The following is a 20,423-nucleotide window of genomic DNA, read 5'->3' as shown; positions in this document are numbered from 1 at the left end:
TAAAGACTTCTTGAGCCCACAGTCACCTCTAGACACAGCCCTTGACATGGTCCTGCCCACCAGAGGGCCAAGACCCAGCTCCACTCACCAGTGGGCAGGCACCAGACGCTCCTGCCAGGAAGCCCACACAAGGTTCTAGACAAACCTCACCTTCCAGGGAGAAGCAAGGAAATTATGATCCTGCAGCCTGCAGAACTGAGTCCATAAACACAGGTCAGAACCTACCCTGGGATCATCTGGTCCCAGCCTTTGGGTGATGAGAGGGGAGTGTACTGCTGGGACACATAGGACATCCCCTACAGAGGCCCACTTATCCAAGGTCAAAAACATAACTAAGCTACTACATTCATAAAAATACAAGTATTAATTTAAACAAAATGAAATGGCAAAGGAATATTTCCCAGATGAAAGAACAAGATAAAACCCCAGAAGAACAACTTAGTGAAGTGGAGATAGCCAATTTACCTGTGTAAGAGTTCAGAATAATGATCATAAAGATGATCCCAGAAGGAAGGAAAAGAGAGTGAGAAGTTATAAGAAATTTTTAGCCAACAGTTAGAAAATATAAAGAACAACCAAAGACAGTAGAAGAATATAATAACTGAAATAAAAAATACACAATTAGGAATTAATAGAATAAATGAGGTAGAAGAATGAATCAGTGAGCTAGAAGACAGAGTGGTGGAAATCACTGCTGCAGAACATAAAAAGTAAAAAAGGATGAAAAACAATGAGTTTAAGAGATCTTTGGGACAACGTCAAACACACCAGCATTCACATTATAGGGGTCCAAGATGGAGAAGAGGGAAAGGAAGGGACTAAGAAAATACTTGAAGAGATAATAGGTGAAAACTTCCGTAACATGGGAAAGGAAACAATCACTCATGGCCAGGAAGTGCAGAGTCCCACACAAGATAAACCCAAGGAGGAAAATGCCAAAACACACAGTAATCAAACTGACAGAAATTAAAGACAAAGAGAAAATATTAAAAACAACAAGGGAAAAGCAACAAATAACATACAAAGGAATCCCCATAACGCTAGCACCTGGCTTTTCAGCAGAAACTCTGCAGGCCAGAAGGGACTAGAATGATATATTTAAAGTGCTGAAAGGGAAAAACCCATAACCAAGAATACTCTACCCAGCAAGTATCTCGTTCAGATTTGATGGAGAAATCAAAAGCTTTACAGACAAGTGAAAGCTAAGAGAATTCAGCACCACCAAACCAGCTTTACAACAAACGCTAAGGAACTTCTCTAGGCAGAAAAGGCCACAACTAGAAACAAGAAAATTACAAAATGGGAAAGCAAACATACAGTAAGGTAGGAAATCATCCACAGCACAAATATGATATCAAAACCAGTAATCGCGAGAGAGAGTAGAAGTGCAGGATATTTGAAATGCACTTGAAATTAAGAGATCAGCAACTTAAAACAATCATGTATATAGATATATAGACTGCTGTATAAAAACATCATGGTAACTGCAAATGAAAAATCTATAATAGATATACACACGAAAAAGAAAGAGGAATCCAAGCCACAAGAGAGAAAAGAAAAGAGGAAAGGAAGAAGAAAGACCTATAAAAACAAATCCAAAATAATTACTGAAATGGCAATAAGAATGTACATATCGATAATTACCTTAAATGTAAACAGATTAAGTGCTCTGACCAAAAGACACAGGCTAGCTTAACAGATATAAAAACAAGACCCATACGTATATTGTCTAAAAGAGACCAACTTCAGGGCTTCCCTGGTGGCACAGTGGTTGAGAGTCCGCCTGCCGATGCAGGGGACGTGGGTTTGTGTCCCAGTCCAGGAGGATCCCACGTGCCACGGAGCGGCTGGGCCCGTGAGCCATGGCCACTGAGCCTGCGCGTCTGGAGCCTGTGCTCCGCAACGGGAGAGGCCACAACAGTGAGAGGCCTGCATACCACACACACAAAAAAATTATATTAAATAAAGACTGTTACAGGAGACAAAGAAGGACACCACATAATGATCAAGGGATCAATCCAAGAAGAAGATATAACAAGTGTAAATATACGTGCACCCAACACAGAAGCACCTCAATATATAAGGCAAACATTAACAGCCATAAAAGGAGAAATCGACAGTAACACAATAATAGTGGGGGACTTTAACACCCCACTTACATCAATGGACAGGTCATCCAGACAGAAGATCAATAAGCAAACACAGGCCTTAAATGACACATTAGACCAGATGGACTTAATTGATATTTATAGAGTATTCCATACGAAAGTAGCAAAATACGTATTCTCTTCAAGTGCACATGGAACATTCTCCAGGACAGATCACATGCTGGGCCACAAAGCAAGCGTCAGTAAATTTAAGAAAACTGAAATCACATGAAGCATTTTTTCTGACCACAATGCTATGAGACTTGAAATCAACTGCAAGAAAAAAAAACTGCAAAAAACACAAAAACATGGAGGTTAAACAATATGCTACTAAACAACCAACGGATCACCAAAGAAATCAAAGAGGAAATCGAAAAATACCCAGAGACAAATGAAAATGAAAACATGACAATCCAAAACCCATGGCATGCAGCAAAAGCAGTTCCAAGGGGAAGTTTATAGCAATACAAGCTTACCTCAGGAAAGAAGAAATATCTCAAATAAACAGCCTAACCTTATATCTAAAACAACTGGAAAAAGAAGAACAAACAAAACCCAAAGTTACTAGAAGGAAAGTAATCATAAAGATCAGAGCAGAAATAAATGAAAGAGAGACTAAGAAAACAATAGAAAAGATGAATGAAACTAAAAGCTGGTTCTTTGGAAAGATAAACAAAATTGATAAACCTTCACCCAGACTTATCAAGAAAAAAGAGGAGGGCCCAAATCAATAAAATTAGAAATGAAAAAGGAGAATTTACAACTGACACCACAGAAATTCAAAGGATCATAAGAGTCTACTACAGGCCAACAACATGGACAATAAAATATACCAATAAAATGGACAACCTAGAAGAAATGGACAAATTCTTTAAAAAGTACAATCTCCCAAGACTGAACCAGGGGGAAATAGAAAATATGAACAGACCAAAATATGAACAAACAACTACTGAAATTGAGTCTGTGATTTAAAAACTCCCAACAAAAGTCCAGGACCAGATGGCTTCACAGGCGAATTCTAGCAAACATTTAGAGAAGAGCTAACACCTATCTTTCTGAAACTATTCCAAAGAATTGTAGAGGGAGGAACACTTCTGAACTCATTCTATGAGGCCACCACCACCCTGATACCAAACACCAAAGACACCACAAGAAAAGAAAATTACAAGCCAATATCACTGATGAACAAAGATGCAAAAATTCTCAACATAGTCTAGCAAACCAAATCCAACAATACATTAAAAGAATCATACATAATGATCAAGTGGGCTTTATCCCAGGGATGCAAGGATTTTCAATATCCACAAATCAATCAGTGTGATACACCACATCAACAAACTGAAGAATAAAAAACATATGATCATCACGATAGATGCATAAAGAGCTTTTGATAAAATTCAACATCCATTTATGATAAAAACTCTCCAGAAAGTAGACATAGAGGGAACCTACCTCAACATAATAAAGGCAATATATGACAAGCCCAGAGCTAATGTCATACTCAATGGTGAAAATCTGAAAGCATTTCCTCTAAGATCAGCAACAAGACAAGGATGTCCACTCTCACCACTTTTATTCAACATAGTTTTGGAAGTCCTAGCTGCAGCAATCAGAGAAGAAAATGAAATTAAAGGCATCCAAACTGGAAAAGAAGAACTAAGACTGTCACTGCTTTCAGATGACATGATACTATCCATAGAAAATCCTAAAGATGCTACCAGAAAATTACTAGAGCTCATCAATGAATTCAGTAGAGAGTTGCAGGATACAAAATTAACACACAGAAACCTACTGCCTTTCCATACACTAACAAGGAAAGATCAGAAGAAATTAAGGAAACTATCCCGTTTATCATCGCATCAAAAAGAATAAAGTACCTGGGAATAAACCTACCTCAGGAGGCAAAAGACCTGTACTCTGATAACTCTAAGATGCTGAGGAAAGAAACTGAAGACGACATAAACAGATGGAAAGATATACCATGTTCTTGGATTGGAAGAATTAATATTTTCAAAATGATGATACTACCCAATGCATTTTTCACAGAACTAGAACAAAAAACATTTTAATTTGTATGGAAACACAAAAGACCCCAAATCTTGAGAAAGCAATCTTGAGAAAGAAAAACAGAGCTGAGGAAATCAGGCTCCCTGACTTCAGACTATACTACAAAGCTACAGTCATCAAAACAGTATGGTACTGGCCCAAAACAGACATACAGATTAATGGAATAGGATAGAAAGCCCAGAAATAAACCCACACACTTATGGTCAACTGTTCTAATGACAAAGGAGGCAAGAATATACAATGGAGACAGTCCCTTTAACAAGTGGTGCCAGGAAAACTGGACAGCTACATGTAAAATAATGAAATTAGAACATTCTCTAACACCATATACAAAAATAAAATGAATTAAAGATCTAAATATAAGACCAGATACTATAAAACTCCTAGAGGAAAACACAGGCAGAACACTCTTTGACATAAATCACAGCAATATTTTTCTGGATCTGTCTCCTACAGTAATGGAAATAAAAACAAAAATAAACAAGTGGGACCTAACTAAACTTAAGAGCTTTTGCACAGCATAGGAAACCATAAACAAAATGAAAAGACAACCTACAGACTGCGAGAAAATATTTGCAAATGATGCTACTGACAAGGGATTAATTTCCAAAATATATACAACTCAATAACAAGAAAAACCCAAACAACCTAATCAAAAAATGGGCAGAAGACCTAAACAGACATTTCTCCAAAGAAAACATACAGATGGCAACAGGCATATAAAAAGATGCTCAATATCACTAATTATTAGAGAAATGCAAATCAAAACTACAATGAGGTATCATCTCACACCAGTCAGAATGGCTATCATCAAAACATCTACAAATCACAAATGCTGGAGAGGGTGTGGAGAAAAGGGAACCCTCTTGCACTGTTGGTGGGCATGTAAATTGGTGCAGCCACTATGGAGAACAGTATGGAGGTTCCTTAAAAGACTAAAAATAGAGCTACCATATGATCTTGCAATTCCAATCCTGGGCATATATCCAGAGAAAACCATATTTCAAAAAGATACATGCACCCCAGTGTTCACTGCAGCAGATGAATGGATAAAGAAGTTGTGGTATATATATATATATATACCACACACACACACACACACACACACACACACACACACACACACACCACACACCCCCAATGGAATATTACTGAGTCATAAAAAAGAATGAAATCATGCCTTTGCAGCTACATGGATGGGCCTAGAGATTATCATGCTAAGTGAAGCCAGACAGAGAAAAAAAAATCATATGATATTGTTTATATGTGGAATCAAAAAATAAAAGATACAAATGAACGTATTTCAAAACAGAAACAGACTCAAAGGCATAGCAAATAAATTTATGGTTACCAAAGGGGAGAGGGATAAATTAGGAGTTTGGGATTAACATATATACACCCCTATGTATAAAAGAGATAACCAGCAAGGACCTACTACTCTATAATAGCACTGAGAACTATACTCGATATTTTGTAATAACCTATCAGGGAAAAGAATCTGAAAAACAATATATATATATATATACTTCGCTGTATACCTGAAACTAACATGATATTCTAAATCAACTATATACTTCCATAAAAAAATAAGGTAAAGAAAATGGCACAGAGCTATTCACATACATTGTACCAATGCCTATTTCCTTGTGTTGAGAGTATATTATAGTTACCTAAGATATAACCATTAGGGGAAACTTGTGAAGAATACAACTATGCTAAATCCTGTGAATCTTAATTATGTTATATAAAAATTTTTTAAGTATATATTCAAACCAAAAACAATCTGAAAACATTTTCTTCTTAAAAAGGCAAGCCAGAGCTGGAGAATACAACATTTGCAAAACATATATCTGATAAAGATCTAAACTCCTTCAACTTAACAATAAGATGCAAACCAAAAAACTATACCAAAAAATGGGCAAAAGATTTCATGAGACACTTCATTAAAGGAGATTATGAATGGTTAAAAAGCACATGAAAAGAAGTTCAACATTGTTAATTACCAGAGAAATGCAAATTAAAATCCAATAAGATGCAACAAGAAACGTTGGTAATCAAAGAGCAATGATAACTCTCAGACATTGCTTACAGGCATGAAAAACAGTAGACCCAACTTGGGAACATTTGGCACTTTCTGAATAAGTTACATATAAACTTACCAGAAGACCCAGTAAGCCCACTCCTAGGTATTTACACAAGAAATGAAAACATATTGACACAAAGACTTATATGTGAATGTTCATAGAAGCTTTTTCATAACAGCCCCAAACTGGAAAAACACCCATGTGTCTATGAACTGAAAGGATAACAAACTGCGGTATATGCACACAAAGGAATTCTACTAAGGATAAAAAGAATAAACCTGTGATACACACACACACACACACACACACGAGTCTCAAAAGCATCATGCTAAATGAAAGAAGCCAGACAAAACACAGTATATAGTTTACAAATTCATTTATATAAAATTCAAAAAAAGGAAAAGCTATTGAAATAGAAAACAGATCAGTGATTGCTTGGGGTCTGAGAAGTAGGAATGAAAGGAGGGGACTCACTGCAAAGGGGTACAAGGAATTTTGGGGGGGATGATGAAAATATTCCAAATCATGATTTTGATGATGGTAATCTACTGTATAATCTTTTAAAACCTATTGACTTGACACTGAAAAGTGCTAAATTTTCCATTTAATGTTCATCAACAAAAGTGATTAACATTTAAAAAGAGAAAAAACTGAATTTGCATTCCCGAGGAAGTCACATGGTAAGGTCTGCTCACCCACTGAGACGAGGTGGCTGTAGTTCTCCAACATCACATCTCTGTACAGGGTCCTCTGAGCAGAGTCCATCTGCCACCACTCCTCCTGGGTGAACTCTACAGTCACGTCCTTGAATGACACTGATGCCTGTTAACAACATATTTCTAATCAAACTGAGGGTTCAGAATTGGGACATGGAAAATATTTTTGAAAACTAACTCCTACTATGTTTACTGTTTATTTAATTTTTATTTTTTTAATTTTTATTTTATAGTGGACTATAGTTGATTTACAATGCTGTATTAGTTTCATGTGTGCAGCAAACTGATTCAGTTATGCATATACATATATCTATTCTTTTTCAAATTCCTTTCCCATTTATGTTATTACAGAATATTGAGCAAAGTTCCCTGTGCTACACAGTAGGTTCTTGTTGGTTATCTATTTTAAATATACTAGTGTGTATATGTCAATACCAAACTCCCAATTTATCCCTCCTTCCCCACCTTTCCATCCATGTTGCTGCAAATGGCATTATTTCATTCTTTTTAATGGCTGAGTAATATTCCATTGTATATATATACCACATCTTCTTTATCAGTTCATCTGTTGATGGACATTTAGGTTGCTTCCATGCCTTGGCTATTGTAAACAATGCTGCAGTGAACACTGGGGTGCATGTATACTTGCAAACCATGGTTTTCTCCAGATATATTTTTACTGTTTAGAGTTTAAAACAAAATGCTATAAAAGATGACTAACTCTGCCTTTGCTCTATAGCAGGGTATCTTCAATTTGGCACTACTGACACTCTGGGCCAGATAATGCTATTTTTGTGGAAGACTGTCCTGTGTATTTTAGGATATTTACCAGTATCCCTGTTTTCTACTGATTAGATACCAATAGCATTCCCAGTCATGACAATCAAAAATATCTCCAAATACTTCCAAATGTCTCCTGGGAAGCAAAATCACCCCTAGTTAGGAACCATCATTCTATATGAATAGTGGACAATACCTTCAGCAACAAAACAAAATACCCAGTTTAAGAGATGAGCTACACTAAGGCAAAGCAACAGAGATAAAGAATGGGAAATTAATACACAGAGATGCTGCACAAGCAAGTGGGTAGATGCTGATGCCATACACAGAGACTGGAAGAATAAGTAAGAATCAGAGGCTGGGTCACAGTGAGCAGATGTTGTTCAACTGCACTCAAAACACCCGTGGAACATACAGATGGAATTATTTATTTCATCATTGGCTGCAAGATTCTGGAACAGAGAAGGGAAATCTAAAGTGAAAATAAGGATCTAGGAGCCAGTCATTAAGATGGTAACTTAAGTCATCAGGGAAAAAGGGCTGGTTCAGAAAGAACATAGAAACTTTAGGAAAGAAAAGGAGCAAGTACAAAATTCAAGGGAATAGCAAAATTTAAAAGGCAGGTAGAAAGATAAGCCAGGAAGGCTGAGAAAGAATTTCTAAGTGGTAGAAAGAGAAAACAGAAAGATTAGAGTACCAGAAATTAAGAGACGAGAGAATTACAAGCAAAAATTATTCCTCTAGTTCATGGGAATAAACTGAACACACACATTTACATCCCCTGCCTCCAAAAACACATTCAGGTAAAATAAAAAGCTTTCATAGCTATAAAAGTATGACAAAAGAGGAATTCAGAGAAACGTCCCAGCACAAGGCCTGAATTTTGAACAAATTCTGGAAGATAGAGGGTAAGATAGTATTGATAAAAAAAAAATAGAACAATATTGCCCACAATCTAATATAAATGTAGAAGTGGGCAAAAGGAGCAGGGCACTGTTGAAAGCCCAGAAAGACGTCCAAGCTTAAATTGAAGAAACTGTGTAGTAGGAGAAATGATAAACAGAGTCAATTTCCTATTTGAATACAGATGACATCATTTAAATGAGTGAGAAATGGCTAGATACAAATGTCTTCGGAATAACTAGATAGCCATCTGGGAAAAGACTGATCTATATCTCACACCACAGAGCAGGATAAAATTAAAATGTATTCAAGATCTAACTGTAAAAAATAAAATCATACTCTAAAAGACTACACAGAGCAATTCGTTTATAAGGTCAGAGTGGGAAATGCCCAACTATGACTAAAAACCCAGGAAGCATAAAAGAAAAAACTGCTAAACTTGACAACATAAAAATCAAATGCCTTCAAAAGACCCTGAATAGCCAAAGCAATTTTGAGAAAGAAGAACTGAGCTGGAGATATCATGCTCCCTGACTTCAAACTACACTACAAAACTACAGTCGTCAAAACACTATGATACTGGCACAAAAACAGACATACAGATCAATGGAACAGGATAGAAAGCCCAGAAATAAACCTACACACCTATGGTCAACTAATCTATGACAAAGGAGGCAAGAATATACAAGGGAGAAAAGACAGTCTCTTTAACAAGTGATGCTGGGAAAATTGGACAGCTACATGTAAAATAATGAAATTAGAACATTCTCTAACACCATACACAAAAATAAAATGAATTAAAGATCTAAATGTAAGACCAAATACTATAAAACTCCTAGAGGAAAACACAGGCAGAACACTCTTTGACATAAATCACAGCGATATTTTTCTGGATCTGTCTCCTACAGTAATGGAAATAAAAACAAAAATAAACAAATGGGACCTAACTAAACTTAAGAGCTTTTGCACAGCATAGGAAACCATGAACAAAATGCAAGAAAATATTTGCAAATGATGCTACTGACAAGGGATTAATTTCCAAAATATACAAACATCTCAAACCAAACAACCTAATCAAAAAATGGGCAGAAGACCTAAACAGACATTTCTCCAAATAAGACATACAGATGGCTAACAGGCATATGAAAAGATGCTCAATATCACTAATTATTAGAGAAATGCAAATCAAAACTACAATGAGGTATCACCTCACAACAGTCAGAATAGCTATCATCAAAATATCTACAAATCACTAATGCTGGAGAGGGTGTAGAGAAAAGGGAACCCTTCTACACTGTTGGTGGGAATGTAAATTGGTGCAGCCACTATGGAGAACAGTACGGAGGTTCCTTAAAAAGCTAAAAATAGAGCTACCATATGATCTTGCAATCCCAATCCTGGGCATATATCTGGAGAAAACCATACTTCGAAAAGATACATGCACCCCAATGTTCACTGCAGCATTTTACAATAGCCAAGACATGGAAGCAACCTAAATTTCCATCAATTGATGAATGGACAAAGATGTGATGTATGTATATCTACATATATCTATATATATGTAATGGAATATTACTCAGCCACAAAAAAGAATGAAATCATGCCATTTGCAGCGACATGGATGGACCTAGAGATTATCATAATAAGAAAAAGAAAGACAAATATTATATGATATCACTTATATGTGTAATCTAAAAAGATGATACAAATGAACTTATTTCCAGAAGAGATATAAACTCATAGACGTAGAAAACAACTTATGGTTATCAAATGGCAAAGGGCGGGAGGGATAAATTAGGAATTTGGGATTAACATATACACACCACAATATATAAAATAGATAACCAACAAGGACCTACTGTATAGCACAGGGAGCTATACTCAATATCTTGTAATAACCTATAATGGAAAAGAAACTGATAAAGAATATATATACTGTATATATATGTATATACATTTGTATAACTGAATCACTTTGCTGTATACCTGAAATTAACACAACATTGTAAATCAACTATATTTCAATACATTTTTTTAAATGACAAAAAAAGTTCACCACAGTTAAAGACAAAAACCAAATGCCTTTTGGCAAAAATAAAAAAAACATGAGCAAGGCAAAAATATGAAAAAGTAGGAAAATTGTGCAGTTTATATCACTGAAAAATGGCTATAAAGATATACTGGATATATTAATTAAAATCAGCACAACAACAGGAAAACAGTAAGAAATAAACAGTTCAATAAAAAAGAAATATAGATGAATTCAAACAAAAAAGATGTTCCACCTCACTCATGAGAAGAGGAAAGCTTGTAAAACTAAACTTGAGTTATCATTTTTAATCACATTAGTAAAAATTCAAAAAGTTTGATGGCACACTCTATTTGTAAGGTTGTGGAGAAGAAAAACACACTCCTAGACTGTTGGCTCTACCTTAAATTACCTCCAGAATCTGACCACTTGAAAGCAACTAACACCCTTAAATGATCATCATTTATTGCTAGGATTACAGAAATAGCCTCCTATATTGTTCCTGCTTTCACTACTACCCCACTAGAGTTTATCTTCAAAATGTAGAGTTATTATTTTAAACTGTAAGTGAAAACTATCCTTTTGTTTCAAAAGAATAAAAATGAAAGCCCTCAAAACCCCCACATTGTGAGAGGTAATGTGTTAATGTATTGGAAGACATTTTGATCAAGGTGTTAATTCTCCCCAAATTGATCTATATTACAGATTCTATAGAGTCACTGCAGTCAAAATCAAAATCTCAGCAGGCTTTCCTGAGCTAGACAAGCCAATTTTCAAAACTTTCTATAGAGAAGCAAAGTACCTGGAATCTCCAAAACACTCCTAAAAAAGAACCAAGTTGGAAGACACATATTATCTGATTTCAAGAGTTACTATAAAGAGACACTCATCAAGGCAACGTGGTATTAGCAAAAGGATTAAGGTCATCAGATGTTAACAGAGTCCAAATAGATATAGAGAATAGACTTGTGGTTGCCAAGGGGGAGGAGGGGTTGGGGGGACGGAAGGATTGGGAGTTTGAGATTAGCAGATGCAAGCTTTATATATAGGATGGATAAATAACAAGGTCCTACTGTATAGCACAGGGTACTATATTCAATATCCTGTGATAAACCATAATGAAAATACAAAAAAGAATGTATATATATGTTTAACTGTGTCACTTTGCTGTACAGCAGAAATTAACACAACATTGTAAATCAACTATACTTCAATAAAGTTTTTTAAAAAATAAAAAAAAGAAGTGAAGAGAATCCAGAAACAGACCCAAACATAGGTTGCTAGTTGATTTCCCTCAGAGGTGCCAATGCAATTCAATGGAGAAAGGATATTCTTGTCAACAAATGGTGCTGACAGTTGGGTATGCAAAGGTAGAAAGCACAAACATGGCAAACGCACGTTTCTCTACTCCCAATTCCTCTATTCTATTCTGCCAGCACAGATACTAAGACCCTCAGACACAGAAATTCTTAGTTTTAGATTGGGCCAACGAGAACAAACTTTGTCCTTTTCTGATTGGCAAGCTTTATACTGAAATAAAATTTTAAAGTTGATCAAAAAAGGAAATTATTGGTATAACAAAGATTTTGAAATCCTAAGAGAATACTATCAACAAGCTCATGAAAATACATTTAAAAACATAAATAGGGACTTCACTGGTGGTCTAGTGGGTAAGACTCTGCGCTCCCAATGCAGGGGGCCCAGGTTCGATCCCTGGTTGGGGAACTAGATCCCGTATGCATGCCGCAACTAAGACTCTGCGTGCCACAACTGAGAGTCCGCATACCACAACTAAAGATCCTGCATGCCACAACAAAGATCCAGCGTGTCACAACTAAGACCCTTCGCAGCCAAAATTAAAAAATAAATAAATAAAAATGAACAATTTTCTATGAAAATGTAATGAGGAAAGTTATACTAAAAAAAATACAAATCCATCATAGAATTATGACCAATAAATTAATCAAAATCTTCATGCAAAAAGTCTTCATAAGGCCCTAATTTATAGGTGAGTTTCACAAAATCTACATGTAACACAATTTTCTCATCTAAATTATTATTAAAGAAAAGGAGCAGGAAAATGTCCCATTTCCTTTTATGAGGCTATGACCATGATACCATAATTGGACACAGAAACAAGAAAGTATAGTCTAATACAAGCTGTGGATACAAAAATAAAAATCCTAAATACAGTATTAGCAAAAAGTCCTAGGAAGATATGTAAGAAGCAACTTACCACACTTATTAGCAATTAGGGTCTACACAGGGATTTAAGTTAACATTAGAAAATCCATTATACTGTTTACAGTATATATAGATTAAAGGAAATAAGCTATAGCTTTGCTCCAATAGATACACAAAATGTAATCAATGTAATTTAATGCACATTCATGACTAATGTGAAATCTTAGCAAACTGATACCTGGAAGCAACCTTCTTACCCTGACAAAGGTAACCTACCAGAAGCTGACAGCAAACATCACAATTAATAGTAAAATAGTGTATATTATCCCTCAAGATTGACTTGATCTATTTTTATTTCTCCTTTTCCATTTAATGCATGGATGCTTCTTAACCTTATAAATCCATAAAAATGCAAAATGAGGAAAGAATAAAGAGCTCACCTGAGGTATGTTCATTTTCTGCTCTTGGGAGAGTAGAGAATCGTGGTTCAGCTGAGGGGTCAGAAAGATGGGTGTCATGAGACATAACCTGTCTTATAGCTCCTAGATTCACCCCCCAAAATGTCAGCACCCCAGTTGGGGATCATCTTCCTTATAGGCATAGGGCCCTCTCGGCCTTGAAAAGGCACTAGAGTGATCACGTACAGGTGGCACCACCTGTCTTTGTGTGACTCTGAGATGACCATGAGGATTAAATCTGCAGTTTTTAACTGAGTGAATGTAAACTTTTCTCAATCATTTAAAAAATAATGCATGTGTCCTAACACAAGTAAATAAAAACAACAGAAGATTAGCTGAATTAAATACACCAAAGGATAAGACACTATCCTTTCATTAAAATTAACTTAGCAGAACAATACTCAGTATGCACCATTTATCTATTTTTCTTATTAATATTATTTACCCGCTGGTATAAACAATCTACAGAAAGCCTAATAAAAGAGATGGGATGCCTTAAGGCAGGAAATTTTAATCGTTTCAGCCGTGATATATTTGTCAAAAGGCCCTTTTGGTGACCTACCTGTGAGAGGGCGAAGTGCACTGTTTTCCTCCTGATTCTGTCACAAACAAACTGGGTTTCCCTGGACAAGTCACTGAACTTTTCAGGCCTGATGTCTTTAAAGATTTCAAGAGAGTTAGAAATAGATGACCTTGGAAAACCCTTCACATATCATCATTCTGGGAACCTGTGAGGTCGGCATATCACTAGTGTCACATGTGGTGACAGACACATGTGACAGCAACACAGCATCTTTGGGGGGGGCACTTAAGGGGAGTGGAGACAGCATTTCCTCCCTCTGCCTGGTTATCCCTTAACCCCAGACCTTGCCCTCACAAGCTCTCCAACAAAATGGCCTTTCCTGAACAGCCTGCCCCTGGACCAGTTCAGCTCACCTTGCTCTTCTCAAGGCTGGCCCAAACCCCCCACTGTCACATAGTCTGGTGGCTTCTGGAGGTGGGGTCATCACCAAGATTGGCTCACTCTGGGCAGGGAGATTAAGAACAGCTTCTGATCTTGCAAATCTAGGATCTGCTCCTTTCTGGGCTCTTCTGTCTCTGCTCTGAGGCTCTGGAACGAGGTCTAAGGTCATAGGGGTGCTCTCTTCCAGGTAAGACTCCTGTTAACAGAGACTCCCTGTTAACAGAGACTCCCTGCTTCCTACTTCACAAGGGTCACTTTGTTTCAAGGTAACTGGGACGTGGATCCAAGAAACAATTCATTTCAGGAGCAAAAGCCTAATTCTTGGAATTCATTATAATACCAGACTTAAAAGACAGACAGCCTGACAATGCAGAAGGGACCAGGGACCTCTGTCTGCCCCAAGTGACCTGAAGAGACACTAGAAATCCCAGAATAAATTTTGACACATGGTAGGATTCCATCTACATTCACTTTCCCTTATACTTCTGGGAACCAGGGACAGGCCTCTTTGCTAAGTGCCCTGAAGGCTACAATGTCGGTATTAGGTAGGTGTGATATTTAGACAAAGCCTGAGGTTGTAAGTAAAGCACACCTGCCCTTGAATCTAAACTCCCTCACTACTAGCTTGTGACCTGACCACACCGTTCCACCAACCTGAGCCTCGGTTTTTGTTAAAGTGTTAATGAGATAACATAAAGCCATCCAATGAAAAGAATAAAGTGTCTTCCAACTATAATAGCAGTTGTCACTTACTCTGTGCTCAGTATCTGGCACTCGTCTAAATGCTTTACAAGTGATGACTTAGATCTAAGTTTCAAAACAACGCCACGAAACAGTCATCATTAGTATCATTTTCATATAAAATACCTCTTACCCAGGTTCCTTCTGTAACCCTGCTTACAGGTGACAGACCTGTAATTTACCGGGCCCTTCTGCTCCAGGGGCTCTCATCGCAGACCCCTGGCCACCGTCAGCACTATAAATTCACTTTGCCCCCTGCCGCCGACATGGGCTTTTTTTCCCCTGTCGGGCTGCAGGCGGGGCCAAGCACACGGTCCCCACACACCCAGGCCTACACTGAACACCTGCTCTTAACCGGACCAGCCCGACCTGCACCCGGGGAGGACGAGGGCCGGGGTCATCCCCTACCGGCCTCCCCCAGGCTGAGGGCCCGCCCGGGCGCATACACTGGCGTTGGTGGGAGGGAGTCCCAAAGATTTTCCGCTTCCATCCCTAGGCACAAATGCACCCCTCTCAGCTGGTCCCCCCGCACTCTCACCCCAGGTGCGCACCCTTCACTTTCCGAGCTGACTCCCAGCTTCCCAAACCTCTTCCCTGAAGTCCAGAGAAGATGAAAGAGGAGGCGGGGATACAGCCGCACACGCGCAGAAGCAGCCCAGAATCCCCTTCCCAGAGGGCCGCGCGGTAAAACAGAAGGATTCAAGACTACATTTCCCATAGACCTCCGCGTCCATTGCTGCAGTCACTCTTTAGGCGTTTACGCATTTTAGAAAGCTGAAGGGCGACGTCTTACAAGTATCCTGCCCAGCCTCTCAAGGATCCTGAAGAGAACGGGTTAAATATCAACTTAAATGCCAGATGCAAAGGGTGGTCCTCTATTGGCTCCCAGTTGAAATAGCAGTTTTTTCATAAGTCATTTGGAGACAGTTGGGGAAACTTGAATATGGCTTGGATATTGAAAATGTTAAAATTACCATTACGTAGGTAAAGTGTGAAAAAATTTTGAGTTACGTAAGAAAATTGGTTTTGTAAAAAAAAAAAAAAAGGCAGGACGATTGAGGTATTTAGAATTGAAATTATATAGCTGTAAAATTATAATTTTGTAATTTTTCAACTTGGGACCTCTACACTGTATCTATACAGCCAACACACCCATTAACCCCTAAGCCCCTGCTGGCACCCCTGGAGCCCAGTGTGGAGGTTCTACTGGAGGTCAAGGCAGTGCTGCAGGTATAGATGTATTGATATATAAGGAAGCTGTTAGTTTTTATGAATCAACATTGTTTTCAGATGAATTCTATTATTGTTTCAACAAATTTTGTTAATTAAATTACATTGATCTTGGATTTCTGTGCACATAACAAGTTTGCTTGCTTTTTGCTGACATACCTAATTCTTTGTCATTCTTTAACGAATTACAAATAACAGCACAAAAATGCTGGTCAAACTGTATTAAATCAATATTACATTAAATCAATCATAATAGACTTTAACATAAATTTCACTAACAGAAACAAAGTGGTCACTACATATGTTCATGGAACAAATTTATTGAAAACTTTCTGTGCGATAGACATCATTCTAGATGCTGGGTTAACAACATCAGATAAAAGATATTAAATTCCCTATCCCCATGGAGTTTATGATCAGTGTTGTTGTCAGGGTCACCTCAAAAAACACGTGTCAGTTGTCAAGAAAAAAAAGGACACTTGAGTTTAATAAACGGGGGCTCCAAAAACATGGGTAGGGTTGGTGAAGCATCCTGTAACTGATGATGGTAGGGAACCATTAGCACCATCAGGCTTATAGTGAGGGTAAGTAATACTACCAGAGCCTGGCAGAAAAGGCTACACTTATGAGAGCTGTGGCCTTAGGAAGAGAAACATTGTAATGGCCATTACATGGCTCTGCACAGCCAGCCAAAGTTATAAATACACAAACCTCACTTGTTTTCTTCCCTCTAATGTCCTATCCTCTCTTAAGCATCTGTAAACCCTATATACCAATCTATACCAATTTGATCTATACCAATTTGTTTAGAGTTTATCATGAATAAGTGTTGAATTTCATCAAATGCTTTTTCTCCATCTATTGAGATGATCATGTGATTTATATCCTTTTTTTAAATGTAGTGTATCACATTGGTTGATTTGCAGATATTGAACCATCTTTGTATCCCTGGAATAAATTCCTCTTGATCATGGTGTATGATCCTTTTAATGTATTGTCGAATTTGGTTTGCTAATATTTCATTTTGCATCTATGTTCATCAATGATATTGACCTGTAATTTTCTTTTTTGTCTGGTTTTGGTGTCAGAGTAATTGTGGCCTCATAGAATGAGTTTCGGAATGTTCCTTCCTCTTCAACTTTTTTTTTTTTTTTTTTTTTGTGGTACGCGGGTCTCTCACTGTTGTGGCCTCTCCCGTTGCAGAGCACAGGCTCTGGACACGCAGGCTCCGCAGCCATGGCTCACGGGCCCAGCCGCTCCACGGCACGTGGGATCTTCCCGGACCGGGGCATGAACCCGTGTCCCCTGCATCGGCAGGCGGACTCTCAACCACTGCGCCACCAGGAAAGCCCCCTTTTCAACTTTTTGGAATAGTTTGAGAAGGATAGGTATTCACTCTTATTTTTATGTTTGGTAGCAGTCCCCTGTGAAGCTGTTCTGTCCTGGGATTTTGTTTTTGGGGCAGTTTTTTTATTACTGATTTAATTTCAATACTAGTAATCAGTCTGATCAGATTATCTATTTCTTCCTGATTCAGTCTTGGAAGATAGTATATTTCTACGAATTTATGCATTTCTTCCAGGTTGTCCAATTTATTGGCATATAACTGTTTGTAGTATTCTTAGGATTTTTTTTTATTTGGTATTTTTGTTATATTGGTTTCATTTCTTATTTTGTTTATTTGGGTCCTCTCTCTTATTTTCTTAATGAGACTGAATAAAGGCTTATCTATTTTTTTAGCTTTTTTTTTTTTTTTTTTGGATATTAACCTTTTTTTTTTTTTAATTTTTTGCCTTATAACAAATTTAATCAGTTATACATATACATATGTTTCCATATCCCCTCCCTTTTGTGTCTCCCTCCCACCCTCCCTATCCCACCCCTCCAGGCGGTCACAAAGCACCAAGCTGATCTCCCTGTGCTATACGGCTGCTTCCCACTAGCTATCTACCTTATGTTTGGTAGTGTATATATGTCCATGCCGCTCTTTCACTTTGTCACAGCTTACCCTTCCCCCTCCCCATATCCTCAAGTCCATTCTCTAGTAGGTCTGTGTCTTTATTCCTGTCTTACCCCTATGTTCTTCATGACATTTTTTTTCTTAAATTCCATATATATGTGTTAGCATACAGTATTTGTCTTTCTCTTTCTGACTTACTTCACTCTGTATGACAGACTCTAGGTCTATCCACCTCATTACAAATAGCTCAATTTCATTTCTTTTTATGGCTGAGTAATATTCCATTGTATATATGTGCCACATCTTCTTTATCCATTCATCCGATGATGGACACTTAGGTTGTTTCCATCTCCGGGCTATTGTAAATAGGGCTGCTATGAACATTTTGGTACATGTCTCTTTTTGAATTATGGTTTTCTCAGGGTATATGCCCAGTAGTGGGATTGCTGGGTCATATGGTAGTTCTATTCGTAGATTTTTAAGGAACCTCCATACTGTTCTCCATAGCGGCTGTACCAATTCACATTCCCACCAGCAGTGCAAGAGTGTTCCCTTTTTTTGACACCCTCTCCAGCATTTATTGTTTCTAGATTTTTGGATGATGGCCATTCTGACTGGTGTGAGATGATATCTCATTGTAGTTTTGATTTGCATTTCTCTAATGAGTAAAGATGTTGAGCATCCTTTCATGTGTTTGTTGGCAGTCTGTATATCTTCTGTGGAGAAATGTCTATTTAGGTCTTCTGCCCATTTTTGGATTGGGTTGTTTGTTTTTTTGTTATTGAGCTGCATGAGCTGCTTATAAATTTTGGAGATTAATCCTTTGTCAGTTGCTTCATCTGCAAATATTTTCTCCCATTCTGAGGGTTGTCTTTTGGTCTTGTTTATGGTTTCCTTTGCTGTGCAAAAGCTTTTAAGTTTCATTAGGTCCCATGTGTTTATTTTTGTCTTTATTTCCATTTCTCTAGGAGGTGGGTCAAAAAGGATCTTGCTGTGATTTATGTCATAGAGTGTTCTGCCTATGTTTTCCTCTAAGAGTTTGATAGTGTCTGGCCTTACATTTAGGTCTTTAATCCATTTTGAGCTTATTTTTGTGTATGGTGTTAGGGAGTGATCTAATCTCATACTTTTACATGTCCCTATCCAGTTTTCCCAGCACCACTTATTGAAGAGACTGTCCTTTCTCCACTGTACATTCCTGCCTCCTTTATCAAAGATAAGGTGACCATAGGTCCGTGGGTTTATCTCTGGGCTTTCTATCCTGTTCCATTGATCTATCTTTCTGTTTTTGTGCCAGTACCATACTGTCTTGATTACTGTAGCTTTGTAGTATAGTCTGAAGTCAGGGAGCCTGATTCCTCCAGCTCCATTTTTCGTTCTCAAGATTGCTTTGGCTATTCGGGGTCTTTTGTGTTTCCATACAAATTGTGAAATTTTTTGTTCTAGTTCTGTGAAAAATGCCAGTGGTAGTTTGATAGGGATTGCATTGAATCTGTAGATTGCTTTGGGTAGTAGAGACATTTTCACAATGTTGACTCTTCCAATCCAAGAACATGGTATATCTCTCCATCTATTTGTATCATGCTTAATTTCTTTCATCAGTGTCTTATAATTTTCTGCATACAGGTCTTTTGTCTCCTTAGGTAGGTTTATTCCTAGATATTTTATTCTTTTTGTTGCAATGGTAAATGGGAGTGTTTTCTTAATTTCATTTTCAGGTTTTTCATCATTAGTGTATCAGAATGTCAGAGATTTCTGTGCATTAATTTTGTATCCTGCTACTTTACCACATTCATTGATTAGCTCTAGTAGTTTTTTGGTAGCATCTTTGGGATTCCCTATGCATAGTATCATGTCATCTAATGGGACTGAATAAAGGCTTATCTATTTTTTTAGCTTTTTAAAAAACCAAAAACCAACACTTGGTTTCACTGATCTTTTCTGTTGTTGTTGTTGTTATTTTTTTGTCTCTGTTTTATTTATTTCTGCTATGATCGTTATTATTTCCTTCCTTCTCCTGACTTTGGGCTTTTTTCTTCATTTTCTAATTCATTTAGATGGTAGCTTAGGTTGTTTATTTGATGTTTTTCTTATTTCTTGAGATAGGCCTGTATTGCTATAAACTTCCCTCTTAGAACTGCTTCTGGAAAGTTGCATTTA

At 37.4% G+C, this 20,423-nt stretch overlaps 1 protein-coding gene across 1 annotated transcript in view; it reads right to left on the bottom strand.

Annotated features, from left to right (window-relative positions):
• ZNF782 (zinc finger protein 782) overlaps window positions 1-15,675 on the bottom strand; it is a 58,434-nt gene extending 42,759 nt beyond the window's left edge. Inside the window, exons 1-4 of the mRNA XM_082615262.1 lie at window positions 15,625-15,675; window positions 13,931-14,025; window positions 13,351-13,401; window positions 6,994-7,120 (exon numbers count right to left, since the gene is read on the bottom strand). Coding sequence (XP_082471388.1) covers window positions 6,994-7,120; window positions 13,351-13,365 — 142 coding nt within the window. The 5' untranslated portion in view covers window positions 13,366-13,401; window positions 13,931-14,025; window positions 15,625-15,675. The remainder of the gene's footprint in view (window positions 1-6,993; window positions 7,121-13,350; window positions 13,402-13,930; window positions 14,026-15,624) is intronic.
• Window positions 15,676-20,423: the final 4,748 nt, after the last annotated feature.

This window comes from Mesoplodon mirus (genome assembly GCF_964341445.2).
Source record: "Mesoplodon mirus genome assembly, chromosome: 1".
Taxonomy (NCBI): domain Eukaryota; kingdom Metazoa; phylum Chordata; class Mammalia; order Artiodactyla; family Ziphiidae; genus Mesoplodon; species Mesoplodon mirus.
The sequence above is the reverse complement of the archived record's forward strand: the minus strand, read 5'-3'. Positions and strand labels throughout refer to the sequence as shown.